This window comes from Colletotrichum navitas (genome assembly GCF_030913465.1).
Source record: "Colletotrichum navitas strain CBS 125086 chromosome Unknown LY79scaffold_39, whole genome shotgun sequence".
NCBI lineage: Eukaryota > Fungi > Ascomycota > Sordariomycetes > Glomerellales > Glomerellaceae > Colletotrichum > Colletotrichum navitas.
The window spans coordinates 194,179-211,139 of NW_026850585.1; the positions used below are offsets into that span (position 1 = coordinate 194,179).

Sequence of the window (16,961 nt, forward strand, 5' to 3'; positions counted from 1 at the left end):
TTTTCTCTCTTTCTTCTTTTTCTTTTTTCGTCTGCTTTTCGTCTTTTTGTTCTTCTTCTTCTTCTTCTTCTTCTCCCCCATTAGGCCTGTTCGGATGCTAACTCGTTCACGCCAATGACAAGACCATCTTCGTACCCATCAGTTGTTCATAATCATGTCTTCCGCAAAGCCCCTACACTTAGCTCCCGGTGCTCTGACCCTTTGCCATAACGCTCTAGCTCGGCTGAGCCCCCAGAGCCCAAGTCCACACCTCCTTGGCTTCCACCCCTTATTCGGGGTCCGGCGCGAAGCCAGGCTCCGATCCGGCCTGGGCAGCCTCCATGTCCTTGAGCGCCTTCTGGCCCTCCTCCGTCGTGGCGTCGATGATCTGCTCCTCCAGACTCAGGATGCCGGCCTGGTGGTCCGTCATCTCGTCAGCATGTGCTCAGTCAAACCTTGCGGAAACAAGGGGTGTGTGTGTGTGGGGGGCATCACTTACGTCACCTAGCTTGCCGACAATGTCCTCGGCCTCGTCGACCTTCATCTTGCCAAGCACCTCGTTGACCTTGTCCAAACTGCCGCTCTCCAAAGCCCTTTGGAAGTCGGGGCTGAAATTCTCGAAAATCTCACGTCCCTGCTTGGTCGCCGGGTCCTCGCTGTCCTTGGGCGGGATCGTAATCTTGATCTCCGTGCCGGGCTCTACCGCGTGCAGCTGGATCTGCTCGACGCCCTCGGGCTCGTTGGCGCGCTCCTTGACAATCTCGCGCGCCCGGTTTCTGATCTTGCCATACGTGTCCTGGACGTCTTTGTAGAAGACCTCCTGCGCCTGGTGACCTCGCGTCGTGATGCGCTTGAAGAACATGCCGACACCGTCCTTGCCCAGCGCGCGGCAGTATTGCAGCAGCAGAGCCTGGTGCACGCACTGCCGGCAGTAGTCGTCCTTGCCCTCGAGGGCGGCGTCGAACGCGAGGACGAGGAGGCCGTCCGTCTCCCGTTCCGTCAGGATCTGGGGGTTCTTGGACAGGTATGACAGGCTGGACGTGTAGTCGTCGGCCTTGATCTGGGCAAACGCCTTGGCCGCCGGGGATGCCTCAATCTCCTCGTCGTCATTGTGCGACGCCGTTGACTTGGCCGGGAGAGACTGCGTCATGTCGAAGTTGGGGTTCAGGAGCTCCGGCTTGCGCTCCTCCTTCTTCCCCGTATCCTTGGACTTGTTGACGTGCGAGCTGTCAAAGCCTGTGTGGATGCTCTCGCTCGTGATCTTGCGGCCCTCCTCCTTCTCCAGCTCAGCCAGCTTGGCGAACAGCTCCTTCTGCAGGTTCTGGACCTTGGTCAGGTGCCCCTCGACGCCCTCGAGCATGGCCTGGTATCGGTTCTCGGGCTTCTTCTCGTCGAGCTCCTTGTTCACCTGGTCCAGCAGGACGGCCATCATCTTGGAGAAGGTGGGCAACGGCTCCGAGTCGGTGTGGATGCCCTCGGGGCGCGGGGGCGGCTGGTCGTCTTCGGGCTTTCCGGCCGACTCCATGACGGCCCGGAAGGCGACCTCGCCCGGGTTGCGGGTCTCAGCCTCGGAGGCATGGGATTTGAGGGCGTCGAGCAGGTTGGATATACGCCTGATCAGGCCATCGTTGATGATACGCTCGTACTTGAGCGTCTCGATTTGGTGCTTGCGCTGAAGCCGTTCCTGGTGGATCTGGTTCTGCTTTGCTCGGATGAAGGATCGCTTATCGACGTTGGGATGGACTTCAATGTCCGAGTCGTCGCTGAGCTCCAGCGCGTCCTGTGGTGTTTACAATGTCAGCACACTTGCGGTCGGGCTCATGGTGCATGGAAAGACCACAACAAGAAGAAACTGCAATTGTGAAACGTACCCATTTGCTGTAGTCGACAGGCATCTTTGACAATGGTTCAGCGTTGTGATGTGTAGATGCTTAATTGCCTGCAGCTGGTGCGGGCCTCGATTATTGAGATCGAACTTCGGGACAGTGTTGGTTGTGGTATGGAATCTTCTGGATTCTGTTCGACACCAGCCGCTGTTTAGCAGGAGCTGGTTATAGAGCCAGTACGGAGCATCACAAGTGCGGGGCATTACCCCGCCGTCAGGTGCTGCGTTTGCACCTGAGCTCAGCTATGAGGTCAGCAGGGGCCACAGTCATTCATTATTACCTCTCAGAACTTAGCTTCAGTACTCTTCGTAGTGGGCCAGGCTTCCAACGTGCCCAGGAAGTCACAGATATAGAGCCGTGGCTGGGAAGTCGAGCGTCACCGGGTCACAAAGAATGAACCTGAGCCTTGTTGCCCTCACGGCTTTGTCTAATCAAACCACTCTCAGCAATGGACAGAATAGCTAGACAAGGCTGTGCACAGAACAGGAAACTGCAGTCCAACCAAGTACGCAACACAGGTCACCAGCATTGACAGCCTTGCATGGGATTATGGCTTTGTGGTGAACTTTTGATTCATGAATGTTAACGCACCATGCACACTCATCTGCCTCCTTCGCCACAACTCTCTAGTCTCCTGAGTCGTGAAACCACTAATATCATATGGTACATACGTTCCAACACACTATTCGTTATGAGTACATTGCTTGCTGCGTGGGAACAAATAGGAGGTTTGTAGCCTCCGTGACTTGAGAGAGCATCCCGAAGCTCTCGCGTCTAAACCAGATGCCAATCCAAACTCCATACGCATGCTTTCCCCAGAGCCTCTTGCTAGCTCGTTCCGGCTGTGGGTCGGCCTTCTACTGCATCGTCTTCAGGAACCCATCCAGATCGAAACTCTCCTCGTACTGGCGGTTGTCCCAGAGATCGCCCAAATCATCAAGCCAGGCCTTCTTGCCGGGCTGTTTGCTCGTAACAACGTCACCCGTTTCAATGTCCACCATATCTTCCTCTCGTCCTTCCATCGCGTTTTGTGGCTTGTCCGATATGAGACCAGGTCCCGTGTCTCCTAGGTTGAAGAGGTCGAGAATCTGATCTGTATCCATCGTGGCCAAGCCAGCATTCTGTTGATTGACGACAGTTGAGGCCACGTCGATCTTGAAGCGCTGCAGACTGAGAATCTTCTCCTCGAGAGTGCCTCTGGTGACCAGACGGTACACGTTGACGACCTTCTTTTGGCCGATTCGGTGGGCTCGGTCCATGGCTTGCATATCCTTCTGGGGGTTCCAGTCGTGTTCGACGAAGATGACGGTGTCGGCACCGGTAAGGTTGAGGCCAAGACCTCCGACACTGGTGGTCAGGAGCAAAACGTCGTATGACGGATCGCTGTTGAACTTGTTGACAATGTCTTGTCGCTTGTTGGCTTCGACTCCACCATCCAGGCGAAGGTAGGTAACGCCAGGTAACATGCTCTTCAGGACTGTGTTCTGGACCATATCCAGCATTTCCTTCATCTGGCAGAAGACGAGAGCGCGATGCGGCTTGATCGGCTGGTACAGCGGGTCGTTCGACTCGGCTTCTTCCACGCCAATGCCGCAGTCAACGAGCAAGTCTCTGAGGGCGGTCAACTTGGGTGCGTGGACAGGATCCTCGAGACTGGTTCCCTGCTTCCTAAGGATGCGTTGTGTCTCTTCGTACATGCCGTGGCCAGGCTTCATAACCATGGCCGGGGAGTTGCAAAGCTTCCGCATGTACTGCAGGGCCTGGAAGATGTGGGACTTTGCATCCTTGTCTTCGCGGCTCGCCTCCTCTTGCAGCTTCTTGCCTTGTTTCCGCGTGAAGTCGTCGAAAAGCTTCTTCTGGAGGTCGCTAAGGTCACAGTAGTAGTTCTGCAAGATCTTGGGCGGCAGGTCGTCGAGCACCTCTTCCTTGAGGCGTCGCAGGAGGAAGGGAAGGACCTGCTTGTGAAGGGCCTCTATGGCCAAGGCGCCCGCTTCCTGTTCCTTTGAAGACGCCTTGCTGAAACGACTTGCAGCGATAGGCTTGGCGAACCTGTCCAGGAAGACCTTCTCGGCGCCAAGGAAACCAGGCATCAGGAAGTCGAAGAGAGACCAAAGTTCCAAGACGTTGTTCTGGATGGGCGTGCCGGTCAAGATCAGCCGGTGGTTGCTTGCCAACTTCTTGACAGCGATTGTGATCTTTGCCTTGGGGTTCTTGATCAAGTGTCCCTCATCTAGAATGACGTAGTTCCAGTTGTACTTTGCGAGAACTTCCGCGTCATTTCGGCAAACGTCGTAGCTGGTAATGACGATGTCGGTTTTGTCCAAACCGTCCTTCATTAACTTTCTCTCGGCAGGTGGGCCGACGTAAGCCGTAACGCTGAGGAAGGGCGCGTAGGTCTTGATCTCTTGCTGCCAATGACCGGACAGCGTAGGAGGGCAAACAACCAAGGACGGAAGCCGTCGTACATCGGGCGCACCAGTCTTTGCAAACTCCTCTGCACGCTGATGATGGTCACTTGCCACCATGCAAATGGTCTGCAAGGTTTTACCGAGACCCATATCGTCGCAAAGAATCCCGTGCAAGTGATATTTGTTGAGGAAGTGTAGCCAGTTGACACCTTCTTGCTGGTATGAGCGAAGTTCGGCCTTGATTGCGACCGGGATCTGGAACGATTCCACCTTTTTCGGGTCCAAGAGCTGTGAGATGAACGTTCTTTCGCGATCTCTGCCCTTGAGCAGCTCTTCCGACAGGCCCGGAGGGTCGGGAATGCCGGCTTCGAGGGGTACGAGTTTGACGAGGGTGGCAAACGAGGTTGTCGCAATCAAACGAATCTCGTTATCGGAGTCGCTCATTCGGCCCAGAACTGGGACGATGAGGAAAATGACATAAGGAAGGATGGCATCGCCCATGACTGCAATCAGGTGGTAGATGGCCTCTATGGCACCTTGGCGGAAGTTGAGGTCAACGGGGTTGCTGATGGATGGCAATACATTCTCGACGAGCGCCGTCATGCCCTCGACTGTGATGACACTACAGATGGTGGCCATGCATTTTGCGGCCATGTAGCGGAAGACAGATAGCTCAGAATGCAGTGCCTTGATAACCAACGGCATCTTCTCCATGATGAACGGATGGATGGCCTTGTCGAGGGTTGGCATGAGAGTCCGGATGAGGGACAAAGCGTCGACAATTTCTTGGCCAAAGTTGTTCTCAGGGTCCCTTGCTTCGGCCGGCAAGGGGCCAGAGAATGCCTTGACGAGAGGGTCCTCCATGAAGACTCTGATTGTGGGTACAGCAGTGAGGAGATCTGCACCGTAGGTCTGAGCCAGGATCTCCAAAGCCTCCTTGGCTCCACGGCGGGTGATGCGAGCGGCCTTGACTTCCCTTGCCCACTTGGCGGCATCTGCATGGTCCACGCGGTCCTCTTCTTTCTGCATTGAAAGCACGCAGTCTGTCTTGCTTGCGTGAACAGGGAACTCGGGGGTCTCCGCAACCTCGACACAAGAGAACTTGATCAAGTTGGAAACGACCTTGTCTGCTGGTCCGCGACGGCCCTTCTCGTTGAACACTTGGACAAGTCTTGCAATGGTACCCGAGGCCCGACTTTGAAGCTCCTGGTTCTCTTCGGTCTTGATGCTGTCCATGATACCCTTGATCAATGGGCTGGGCTTCTTGGGCAAGGCCTTGATTGCAACTAGTGCGCATGCCGCGCCCGCTCTGATGCGTACATCTCGGGAGTCCTTGGCCGCCTTTGCGTCGGCAATGGCCGAGACGGCTACATCTCTGGCCTCACCAAGCATTTGGCTGGCTACCAGGCGCTGTCCCGGAGACATGACCTTCTTCAGCTTTTCGAAATCTTCACCAACAACCTTGTCCGCGACGGCAATAGAGAAGGCGCCGGGGCCTGCCTGCTCGTCGCCTTGAACGAGGACGGCAAGTGTCGGAAGGCGTCCGCTTGATACCTTGCCGTGGTCGCGGAACATGTTGAGAAGCTGTTGGCATTGCGACCGTACCCTGTGCATGTAACTAACGAGATCTCTGTAATGACTAGGACGTTCCGTCTCAATGATGGTTTGTAGGGGTGCCGCGAATCTTTGCGCAGCCTCCGTCATGGGCCCGTTCTTTGCATACTCGTCAATAACCATGCAGGCTGCGAGCTGTGTGGAGGACGCCTTGTCTGATAGACCGGCAAGAAGAAGCTGGTCATATTCAGAAAGGTTCGACGGGGGGATGAAGGACATGATCAAGCCCATGGCCTTGGCTGCCGATACGCGCGAACGGATTAGCGTATCCATGCCAACCAGGTCCACATCACCCTGAATCATATGACCATCAACGTCGTGTGTATGCGAGGTAACAGGAACGTCATCCGTCTTTGTGGATTTGCGACGGCGCTTGGTTGCTCTCTCGGGGCCCTCGGGAGAAGATGCCTTGCGGGCGGGTGTCGCTGCGACAGGCGCATATGTTCCGCCCGAGGGCTTTTGGAAAAGGTGGGCGGGCATGGGCAAGGGATGCCTTGACACGCCGATTGGGTGCAGTGTAAGCTTCATCAAAGGCTCCACGTGAGCGGCGAACTCGTCAGCCAAGATATCAGGGGTCTTGGAAAGCGAGCGAACCAAGGCCGTCCAAACATCCAATGACATGGCCAGTGTCTCTCTATCCCGCTCGACAAGAATGTTTTGGAAGATGAGGCGCAGGATCCTCCCGTTAAGCCATCCGCGGGAGTTTTCGGCGCCCAAGTTCGCAAAGGTCATGAGAGCCTTCAGCACGGCTAAGCGAACAGATGTAATGGTGTGTCGCAGGAAGGGATACAGGCGCGGTACCAACAAGGTGAAGGAGCGCTCTTCGTCTTGGGCGGCAGACGTCTCCATGGCCTGGAGCACCTCGGGGTAGCTGCAGAGTGTGGCGAGAAGATCCATGATCTTACCAGTACTGGCGCTCAGGTCATCTCCCAGATCGGCAAGACTTCCCCACATGATGTTGATGAGGCCGTCAATGGACCCGGGCCGCAGGGTGACAAATTCCTTTGCCATGGGCAGCAGTGTCGCGGCACTCACCGACCGCACGTCGTCGTCGTGTTCTTCCAGCCCCTTCATGACCAGGCGAATGACCCCATCGATCATCTCATTGTCCTCGAGAAGCAGGTCCTTCCGTACGGCAACGACGTATCTCAAGCCGACCATGCCGCCGTGACAGACGGACCACTGAAGCATGTCTAGGTGCAGATCGTCCTGCATAACCATGCCATAAAGAATTTTGTAGATGCCGTGGACCGATTCTGCCGGGATATGTCGCAGAACCGAGCCAAGAGATTGGCCGATGGTTTCGCGGATTGGGGCGACGGACGTGTCAGAACTATAATCGGTAAATCTGTCCAGCATTAGGACGCAGCAGAGTCGGCAGGCCAGATCGTCCAGCCAAGCTTGGTTTAATCGATCGTTTTCAGCGCGGGACTTGGAGCGTATTCTGCCAGCTCCACCGCCGTGAACACGAATAACCTCCCGAATGCCCATCGCAGCTCCATGCCGAGTCTCCCAGGAGGGGTCGAAGAGGTCAACCTTGAGGAAATCGCACAGTCGCTCGTACGGCCATTCGGCACCTTCCATGGTTTCGTCCACCTCGATTTCGGATTTGATGGGTATCACTTGCCCCTTGAACTCGCTGACAACCTTTGAGTCTTCGTCGACATCCGCCGGCCTCTCCAGGTTAAAATAGTCGTTCACTTTTCCATTCTTCTGTTTCGAATCGGCGTCCGCCATTGGTGTTTCGTCGAATCCTTCGGAACCTGCTGTCGTGGTTCTTCTCACGGTCAGATCCCCAAAGCCGCCCTTTCCTTGCGCCGCCTTTTGCAGCTCTCTCTTCCGTTTTCTCTTGAGGACGTTGAGCTGCCTGGAACTTAAGCCCGCCTCCTCTGTCGTCTGATTGTGTCCGTGAGAGGTGGCGCTTTCCTTGCTTCCGTTGTGGCCATTTATTGAGTCCTGGGGGGTGAGCGGGCTAGCATCCTGCTCGACAAGGACCGGCACCTCGGCATCCTCGAACACTCTGCCGAGTAGACCGAGCCGTCCATTAAGTGTTTTCTTCTGGTGGGCAAGTCGTGCGGGAGGGTCTAATGAGGCCAAAGCATACTCGATATTGCCACCCCTCAGGAGCTGGCGGCCATACTTGACAATGTGCTCTACATTCAGTGACTCCAGCTTGAGAAGCTCGTTGGAAGAAAGAGACGCCGTCTCTTTTTCTTCCTCCTTCTTCACGTGGCCGTTCTCCTCGGCCTCGTCCTTCTTGACCGGCACGACGTCCTCATCCTCATTCGGGTCATACAACGGCGCATTCTCAATGATCTTGCCTATTGCTTTGGCTGCGGTGGAACGTGTCTCCCAATCCTTATGTCGAAGATAGGGGACGACCCTGGCAAGAAGATTGAAGAGCTCATCGGGATGCTGCTTTTGCCAGTCGGCAAGTTGGTTGACTGCGGTGTCACGAATCAGGCGGGTGCTGCCCGTTTCGAGAATCCTGCGCGAAGCGGTTAGCAGACTGCCCTAGGGAGGAGGAGCATATACATCGTCTGGCGCGGTGGCATGGCCCAGCGCTCATAAAATGGTCATCATCGCAGCAGCTGTGCCCGAGTCGGACAATGAATGAGATGAGCCAAGCAGAGATGTTTGCCTTCCAAGGATGTGTGGACTAGAGGGCATGTGATTGAACTCACGTGACCAATCTGTCAAGTCTGTTACCGCAAGGTTAGTGCCAGTTCTGCGCTGATCGGGAGTGGGTGATCATGCAAGGATCACAAGGGAGAAACGCACCTCGACGCCATTGTGTATTATGATGAATTTGATGAGTGTTTCATCATCGGGCTGAGCTTCTGCGTGCGGAGTTAGCCAAGTTGCTGTGGTCTCGAAGAAAAGTGAAGGAACTTTGGTGTTGGGTGCATGAGCGCATGGATGAGACGTAATGTAGGAAGGAGGGTCTTGGAAGTTTAAACACGTGGGTGTATGCCATCCCGTCACGCCCAAAACAGAGGTGATGCACTTTGGGTGAAGTCTGAATCATGACAGCCACGGGAAAGCAGCATCCACCTTGAGATGATCTCGATAGCGAGAGGAAGGCACTAGACGTGCCGGTCCGAGACATACCATGACGGATAGGTGACAGATGGGGATGATATGAAGGAAGCGGATGGATACGGGCATATCGGGGCAGGCAGAACAAATGCAGTTACCTTGAATTCGGGGTACGTACCAAAAGTTGGGCAAGCGGGTAACGGCGATGGGGCCGGATGCGAATCGCGATCCCGTCCACTGTGGATCAGGGCGAGTCTTGGTGCAAAGACGCGACTACCATGCATGCATCAGAACCAACTAGGATCCAGACGGTGCCGTCGCGTCGTGTCGGCAGCTTTGCTGCAAGCAAGTTGTTCGGTTTGGGACGCGAAATCGAGGAGGAAAAAAAAAAAGTGTGGAAGACGTGGAAAGTGGCCGACCAAGAAGCTGATCGAAAGAGCGATGGAAGTCGTGGTTTGTTGCTAGGTTGTTCCACAAAAGTGGTGCGAAGCTGAGAAGCCGCCGGGTCGAGAAAAATAAGAAACAAAGCAACAGAACAAACGACGCCTATAAAAAGGGTGAGGCTCGGAACGACAGGATGAGAGAGAGGGATGACACCTCGAATGGGAAGGAAGAGGCGCGCCTAGATATGGACAATTGGGAATTGGGGGGGATGCGGTGCCAGCCAGGTGCGAGGGCGGGAATGTAGTGCGCGATGGTGCCTGCCTGAGGTACGTATGGATGGATGGGAGAGAGAGAGACCAACGGAACTTACCTCGATGAGCTTGCGAGTGTCAGTGCCTGAGGTGGATGGGTAGGTATGTGGCCTTGGAAACCGGGCGCGTTTGGTGCCTATGGTGCTGACCAAGATGGCAAGGCGAGCCAATAAAGCGCTAGGGGTGATGGGGTCTCGTCAAAGGGGTAGCACTTTCTGGCAGCGCGGGACGTCGCTCTGGAGGGAAATTTTGGGGTGGAGGGGCCCGGACAGTCTTAAAGGCATGCCTGCAGTACTTTTATAATTACCCGTGGGCCCGTGAGAGAAAAAAAATGGAAGGAAAGCCAGCCAGCCGTTCCTTCACCCAGCGACGGCTCCTCGCTTAATCTGCTTAGCGTCGTCTAGCGTCCCTGGTCCGCCTCCACTCCCCAGCAAACAAGAAACCCTGTCAGGCCTGCCTGCAACCTGTCGTTGTAGTCCTCGCCGGCCGTCTGTCCGTTCCATCGTCCCTTTTCGTCCATCTCTTTCTCTGTCCCCTCTCTCCCTTTCGATATCCCGTGCCATGCTTATCTGGGCTGGCTGGTTGATGCCGAACAAACCTACAGAACCTCTCTCTCTTTTCATCAACTTTCCACGACACCTTCATCAATTGCATCCTTCAGTCCATTTCTATGGGAGCCTGGCATCCATACGTTGTCTATTCTGTTCCAATTACATTTCGCCTCTTCGATTCATCATCCATCCCGCACCACACCGACAGTATGCAACTGTGACGAGCGAGTCAATGGCGCATGGCCGAATGAGGCAGATGGCAGATGAAAAGTTCAGGCAGCCTCGTTCGTTCTTCTCCCATTATCAGCGAGACACATGCGACCGCGCGCACGCTCTGGAACAAACCCCAAAAACAAACCAGAAACAGTTTGTTCACCACCGCTCTCGCTGGCCCTCGAGCACCCTCGGGGCTTTTCTATTTTGAGTTTCCCCCCCATGTCTCTTGCTATCTCTCTGTCTCTCTCTCTCTCTCTCTCTGTGTGTGTGTGTGTGCGTGTGAGATTCATCCCCACGCCCAGTGTTTCCGCTCGGCACTTTCAAGAAATGGGGCCTCATCATCAATGACCGTGGCCAATTTGCTGAGGGGGGCCAGGGCTAGCATCTTGATGCGCAAGTGCCATTTTTCTGATTCGATCCCTTGTCCGTGAGACGGCTGTCGGGCTTACTTTAATGTTTCGTCTCTGTCGAACCCAAAAACCGTGAACGACACGGTACAGATTGGTTCCGGCTTTGTCTTCAACCAACTCTTCCAGGCTGGAACTCTTTGGCAACGGCGACGAACTCAGGCTATCCGTTGCCTTGAAGCAAGCTAAACGGATAGATCGGACCACGGCTTTCTCAGCTGGCACTAGGATCATCCCCATGCCGGGCTACCCCTTGAAGACTAGTCTAAGCCTCTGCTACACACAGACAGGGCGACATCCTCGAATCGTCAGCAGCACTGGGCAGCGGGCAACCTCTCACGACCTTGCGCCACTAGAAATTCCGACGATTGGGCTTCTTAGGGCAAACCATGACTGGACGACTGGCTGTTTGGGATGGGTCAATTGATGACAGATGAGATGGATGAAAAAGCAACGGAGATGGCGGGCTGCAAGTGCAGCAAACCACGCCGGCGCGAGGATCATCGCAGGCATGTCGGTGCAGCTGCAACCAGTTCTGGGCCTCTGGCCGACGCCTCGAATGGGAAATAAGCTGGCTCGGCTGCCGCAAAGACGTGGGGTAAGGTTGGGAATCTTGGCGTCGCCTCCCGGGGTCCCAAGGTTCTGGCGTTCCGGCGCCACGCCATCTCTGATTCGTCTTGGGTCATCAATGTCCAGCTCCCCAAAGACCTGACACTCCGCTGACGATGTCTCCTTGTGAACTCCCACTGGCGCATCCCTTTTCATGTTCTGATTGCGATGGCCTCAATTTCACCTCTGTCCGACCAGCCTCACCCGTTCAGCCCATTCCTCGTGGCGCCAGGGCGACTTGCTGGAGGGTGTCTTACCCCTTCGGGGGTTCTGGTCCCCTGACGCTTGGTTGGCTTTATTGCCATTTTTCTGGGTTTCCCCGGCAATGGATTGGGCAATCCAGAAACCGTTCATCAGCATGTACACGTCTGACCCGACTGGTTCGGAACTCGTTCCTGCACCTCCTGGTCTCGGATCCCGATAGACCGCTTCGGTTCCTTTCTTTTCGTCGACACCATACTCTCCAGCAACGTGGTCATCTCCGTCAACTGCTGATGTTCTGCATCGCCTTTTGTGGTCGGTGCGCATAGGTTCCCAGCGACTCGACCGGGGTGCATATGGGACTGATTCAGCTCTATCCATGTTGAAGCTCAAACTTCTTGCTAATCGCAGTGTAATGAATGCCGCTGTTCGGCTCAGGCACACTGACACGCTCATACGATCGCCGCACATCACAGTTTTCTTTGGCCTCGGGCGCTTTAGACACAGACAACTTTGCATGCGCACAGGCACATACAGAGGCCAACGCGGAAGTACCGGAACCGTTGAGGGTCTTCCTCTCGTAATCCTTTCGGACAAGTGCGGGTTGACAACCATACCCACTTCTCCGCACCCAACGCTTGCCACGCGGTATCTCGATATGTAGTGTGGCTGATTCAGATACCTACTTCCTCGTTGCTCGAGGTACGCGTCAGTAGCTCTGAAGATTAATGCGGCGTGAGAGAACTTCATCAATGGCGCGATCGAGTCGTATCTCAAATGAATGTGCCAAATGAGTGCCCCAATACTGCGGCATGTATAGTATGGATGCAAAAGGTTGTGAGTGAGAGCTGAAGATTTCGCAACGTGCATATTGACATCTATGCTTGAACTGATTGACCGGCAAATGACGGCTCATCAAGCCGGCTAAGGATCTGAAAACCTGGATGGAGGCTGGTAGTAGAGCTTGAGAGTCTCCAACACGCCCCAAGTGATGAGCGCTAGCTTCGAAGCCCTGGCCTAGCATCTTTTTAGTTGGACCAGAACTCCATAGGAATCAGAATCAGTGTAGATTGTTGAGAAGGACATAATGTCACGTTGGGCGAGTTTGAGAACAATAGAATATATTTTTTCAGTCATGGTAACAATCCATCACTGCCGTGCAGACCAGCAGAAATATCAGCAGCGCGACTTGGTTGACATGTGCGCGCGCAGTCACGTACAGTGCGAAAAGCTGGCACTGTGATGTCGCACACTGCTAGCGGCTCACTTCGTCCTCAGGCATGCACTGCCTCTCAAATGGACGAGCGCACCCATTCTACCTACGCGCCGTGACCTCTCACGCCCGACGCGTCGCCTATCCCCACCACCAACAACGATCGGTCACGACTCCTCGCCATATCGATGAAAATATTGCGCGACACGCCGCGAATCCCATCAGCGACTTCAAAAGCGCACGTTCGCCGCCCTTGAGGCTGCAACCCTCTCCCCCACCATGTACATCAAGCAGATCATTATTCAGGGCTTCAAGAGGTGCGCACTTTGCGACAACCCTACCGCCTCGCACCCCCGCTGACTTGGTGATAGCTACAAGGAACAAACCGTTATCGAACCCTTCTCCCCCGGCACCAACGTTATTGTCGGTCGCAATGGATCCGGCAAGAGTAACTTCTTTGCGGCCATCCGCTTCGTTCTCAGCGATGCCTACACTCAGATGACCCGCGAGGAGCGCCAGGCGTTGTTGCACGAAGGATCAGGATCGGCGGTTATGTCTGCTTACGTCGAGATTATCTTCGACAACAGCGACGAGCGTTTTCCTACGGGAGGCAAGGAGGTCATCCTACGCCGTACCATCGGAACGAAGAAGGATGAATACTCGGTCGATCGCAAAGTAGTAACCAAGAACGATGTCGTGAACCTGCTCGAAGCGGCAGGTTTCTCGAGGTCAAATCCTTACTACATCGTGCCTCAAGGCCGCGTCACCGCCCTGACAAACATGAAAGAGTCGGACCGGCTTACTCTGTTGAAGGAAGTTGCCGGAACCCAGGTCTATGAAGCGCGCCGAACGGAGTCGCTCAAGATCATGAACGAGACCAATAACAAGAGAGAAAAGATTGACGAGCTTTTGGGCTACATCAAGGAACGCCTGGCCGAGCTCGAAGAGGAGAAGGAGGAGCTCCGGGGCTTCCAGGACAAGGATCGTGAGCGCAGGTGCCTCGAGTACGCGCTCTACTATCAAGAGCAGCAGCAAATCCAGGAACAACTCGAGAGAATCGAAAACATTCGCCAAAGTGGACTGGACAACACCGACTCGATACGCGCGGAGCTCAAGGAGGCCGAGAAGACGCTGGCCAAGTTGGAGTCCGAGATCCACAAGTTGACAAAGGAGACGGACCTGCTCAAGGTCGAGCGCCGCCAGCTGGAGGAGGATCGTCGCGAGACTGCCAAGGCGAAGGCCAAGGCAGAACTCAAGGTAAAGACCTTGTCCGACGGTCAGTCGGCAGCTGTCCAGGCTCAGCAGCAACACGAGGCCGACCTCGCGGCGACCATTGAGGAGATTTCGGCGAAAAAGCAGGAGCTCAACAACGTCATTCCGGAATACACGAGACGAAAGCAGCAGGAAGTGGAAAAGAAGCAGCAATTGGATACGGCCGAAGCCGCGCGGAACCGCCTCTTCACCAAGCAAAGTCGCGGCTCCCAGTTTAAGAACAAGGCCGAGCGTGACAACTACTTGAGGGCGGAAATCGAGGATTTGCATTCGAGACTCATGAGCCACAAGGCGAACAAGATGGATGCCGACGAGGATGTTGTTGCGACTGAGAGGTCGATTAAGCAATTAGAGAGCGACGTCGCCAACTTGAGACAGCAGCTGCAAAACTCGGGTGGTGCTCGGAACGACCTGCTCGAGGAATTGAGCAGAGCGAGAGAGACACTGGACAAACTCGACGACGAGAAGAAGCTTCTATGCCGTGAGGAAGAGAAGCTCGATACCATCTTGCAGGATGCCCGACAGGAGAGAGACCGGGCAGAGCGCGAGTTGAGCTCTATGATGGACGGCGATACCGCTCGCGGTCTTGCCACAATCCGGCGGCTGAAGCACGACCAGGATATCCCCGGGGCATATGGCACGATGGCGGAACTCCTCGAGGTCAGCGACACCTACCGCCTTCCCGTCGAGCAGATTGCAGGCAACAGCATGTTCCACTACATTGTCGACAATGACCAGACGGCGACCTATCTGACGAACCACCTTCGTACCCACTACGGAGGCAGACTTACCTTCATGCCACTCAACCGCCTTCACCCAAGGCACATCACCATGCCCAGGTCACAAGACGGCATTGTGCCGCTCTTGAGCAAGATCCGCTACGACCCAATGTACGAGAAGGCCTTTCAGCAAGTTTTCGGCAAAGTCGTCGTGTGCCCCAACCTGAGCATAGGAGGCCAGTACGCAAGAAGCCACGGCGTCGACGCAATCACGCTGGACGGTGACACCACGAACAAGAGGGGTGCCATGACTGGTGGATATATCGACCCCCGGCGGTCCAGACTAGAAGGCGTTCAGGCTGTCAACAAATGGCGAGACGAATACGAGCGGCTCCTGCAGCAGTCTGATCGGATTAGGGCCCAGATCGAGCAGAAGGAGCAGGAAATCACCCGCGCCATGGGCGAGGTGCAGAAGGCCGAGCAGAAGCTGCGGCAGCTGGAAGCCGGATTCGAGCCCTTGCGGCACGAGCTGGCCAACAAGAACGGCCAGCTCGAGCACGAGAAGAGACGTCTGAACGACGCCATCAGGCATCGCGAAGCGGTCGAGAGGGACATGAAGATATTCACGGAAAGTCTTGCTGCGAACGAATCCGAGCTTGCGTCCGACTTCAAGAAGTCTCTCAGTAACGCTGAAGAGAGGCAACTTGTCGAGCTGGACGCGCAGGTGCAGCGACTCCAGAGGGAGTGGAACGAGGCCAGCAAGAGGCGCAGAGAAGCAGAGAGCCGGAAGCAGATCCTCGAGACGGACATCAACCAGAACCTCCAGCTGCGTCTGGACCAGCTCAACAGCCAGGCCTTTGAGAACAACACGTCGTCTGGCGACTCCGGCAGCCTTAAGGAGGCCCAGCGGGAGCTCAAGAAGCTGCAGCGGGAAGCCAACGCTATCGAAGGCAAGATCAAGGAGGTTGAGGCGAAGCTCGAAGAGCTGGGCGGCAAGCTCGACCGTCGCGAAGCCAAAAAGGCGGAGCAGGAGGAAATCCGCAGCACCGTCGCCGCGAAGGAAGCCAAGCAGCGCGGCACCATCGAGAAGAGCATGTCCAAGAAGGCGGTGTACACGGCCCAGGCGGCTGACGCGGCCAAGGCCATCAGGGACCTCGGCGTCCTCCCCGAAGAGGCCTTTGACAAATACGAGAGGATGGACCCCAGGCAGATCGACTCGAGGCTGAAGAAGGTGCGCAACGCCTTGAAGAAGTTCCAGCACGTCAACAAGAAGGCGTTTGAGCAGTACAACAGCTTCACCTCGCAACAGGACCAGCTTCTCAAGCGACGCAAGGAGTTGGACGCCTCGCAGGAGTCTATCGAGGAGCTCGTTGCCCACCTTGACCAGCGCAAGGACGAGGCCATCGAACGGACCTTCAAGCAGGTGTCAAAGGAGTTTGCCACCATCTTTGAGAAGCTGGTGCCGGCCGGTCACGGCCGTCTGGTTATCCAGCGCCGGACGGACCGTCGCGTCGATCCGGAGTCGGACGAAGAGCAGAACCGCGCCGTCGAGAACTACACGGGCGTGGGGATCAGCGTGTCCTTCAACTCCAAGACCCTGGACGAGCAGCAGCGGATCCAGCAGCTCAGCGGTGGTCAGAAGAGTAAGCGAAGCCCCCCGGTCATGACGTCCTCGTTGCAATGTTAACAATCGCTAATGTCCTACCCAGGTTTGTGTGCTCTGTGTCTCATCTTCGCCCTCCAGCAGACGGAGAGCAGTCCCATGGTCATCTTCGACGAGGTCGACGCCAACCTCGACGCGCAGTACCGCACTGCCGTCGCCAGTCTCCTCGAGTCCATCTCCCAGGAGGCCGGCACGCAGTTCATCTGCACCACTTTCCGGCCCGAGATTGTCCACATCGCCGACAAGTGCTACGGCGTCACCTTCCACAACAAGACGAGCTCCATCGACTGTGTGCCTACCGAGGAGGCCCTGAGCTTCGTTGAGGGCGTCGCTGCAGGGAAGTGAGACAAAGCACGGCGTGGCGTGGGATGTGTTCAGCAATAACGGATTGGGCGTGGGTGTGTGTGTGTGTGAACGGGGGGCGTGAGGTTGATCCTCATCGTTGATGGGGATGGTCTCTTGGCATGGCGTTGCGGCGACTTGTGGCGG

General features: G+C 55.7%; 4 protein-coding genes across 4 annotated transcripts; 1 reads left to right on the top strand and 3 right to left on the bottom strand.

The window, feature by feature from the left end:
- Positions 1 to 71: 71 nt before the first annotated feature.
- On the bottom strand, positions 72 to 2,002 carry LY79DRAFT_557310 (uncharacterized protein). Its single transcript, XM_060558082.1, has 3 exons — positions 1,851 to 2,002; positions 479 to 1,759; positions 72 to 394 (listed from the first exon to the last, which is right to left on the bottom strand). Exons 1-3 carry the CDS (start codon positions 1,872 to 1,874, stop codon positions 269 to 271), a joined length of 1,431 nt encoding a protein of 476 aa, XP_060412999.1. The 5' UTR covers positions 1,875 to 2,002; the 3' UTR covers positions 72 to 268.
- A 388-nt stretch (positions 2,003 to 2,390) lies between these two features.
- On the bottom strand, positions 2,391 to 9,127 carry LY79DRAFT_557313 (SNF2 family domain-containing protein). The gene is made up of 3 exons (XM_060558083.1): positions 8,669 to 9,127; positions 8,572 to 8,589; positions 2,391 to 8,375 (listed from the first exon to the last, which is right to left on the bottom strand). Exons 1-3 carry the CDS (start codon positions 8,677 to 8,679, stop codon positions 2,723 to 2,725), a joined length of 5,682 nt encoding a protein of 1,893 aa, XP_060413000.1. The 5' UTR covers positions 8,680 to 9,127; the 3' UTR covers positions 2,391 to 2,722.
- Positions 9,128 to 11,546: 2,419 nt separating this feature from the next.
- On the bottom strand, positions 11,547 to 12,728 carry LY79DRAFT_244906 (uncharacterized protein). Its single transcript, XM_060551780.1, has one exon. The coding sequence runs from the start codon at positions 12,473 to 12,475 to the stop codon at positions 11,585 to 11,587; it is 891 nt and encodes a 296-aa protein (XP_060413001.1). The 5' UTR covers positions 12,476 to 12,728; the 3' UTR covers positions 11,547 to 11,584.
- Positions 12,729 to 13,097: 369 nt separating this feature from the next.
- Positions 13,098 to 16,817, top strand: LY79DRAFT_670667 (RecF/RecN/SMC N terminal domain-containing protein; the record flags this gene model as incomplete). Its single annotated transcript, XM_060563812.1, has 3 exons — positions 13,098 to 13,135; positions 13,190 to 16,452; positions 16,519 to 16,817. The coding sequence occupies 3 exons, from the start codon at positions 13,098 to 13,100 to the stop codon at positions 16,815 to 16,817; spliced, it is 3,600 nt and encodes a 1,199-aa protein (XP_060413002.1).
- Positions 16,818 to 16,961: the final 144 nt, after the last annotated feature.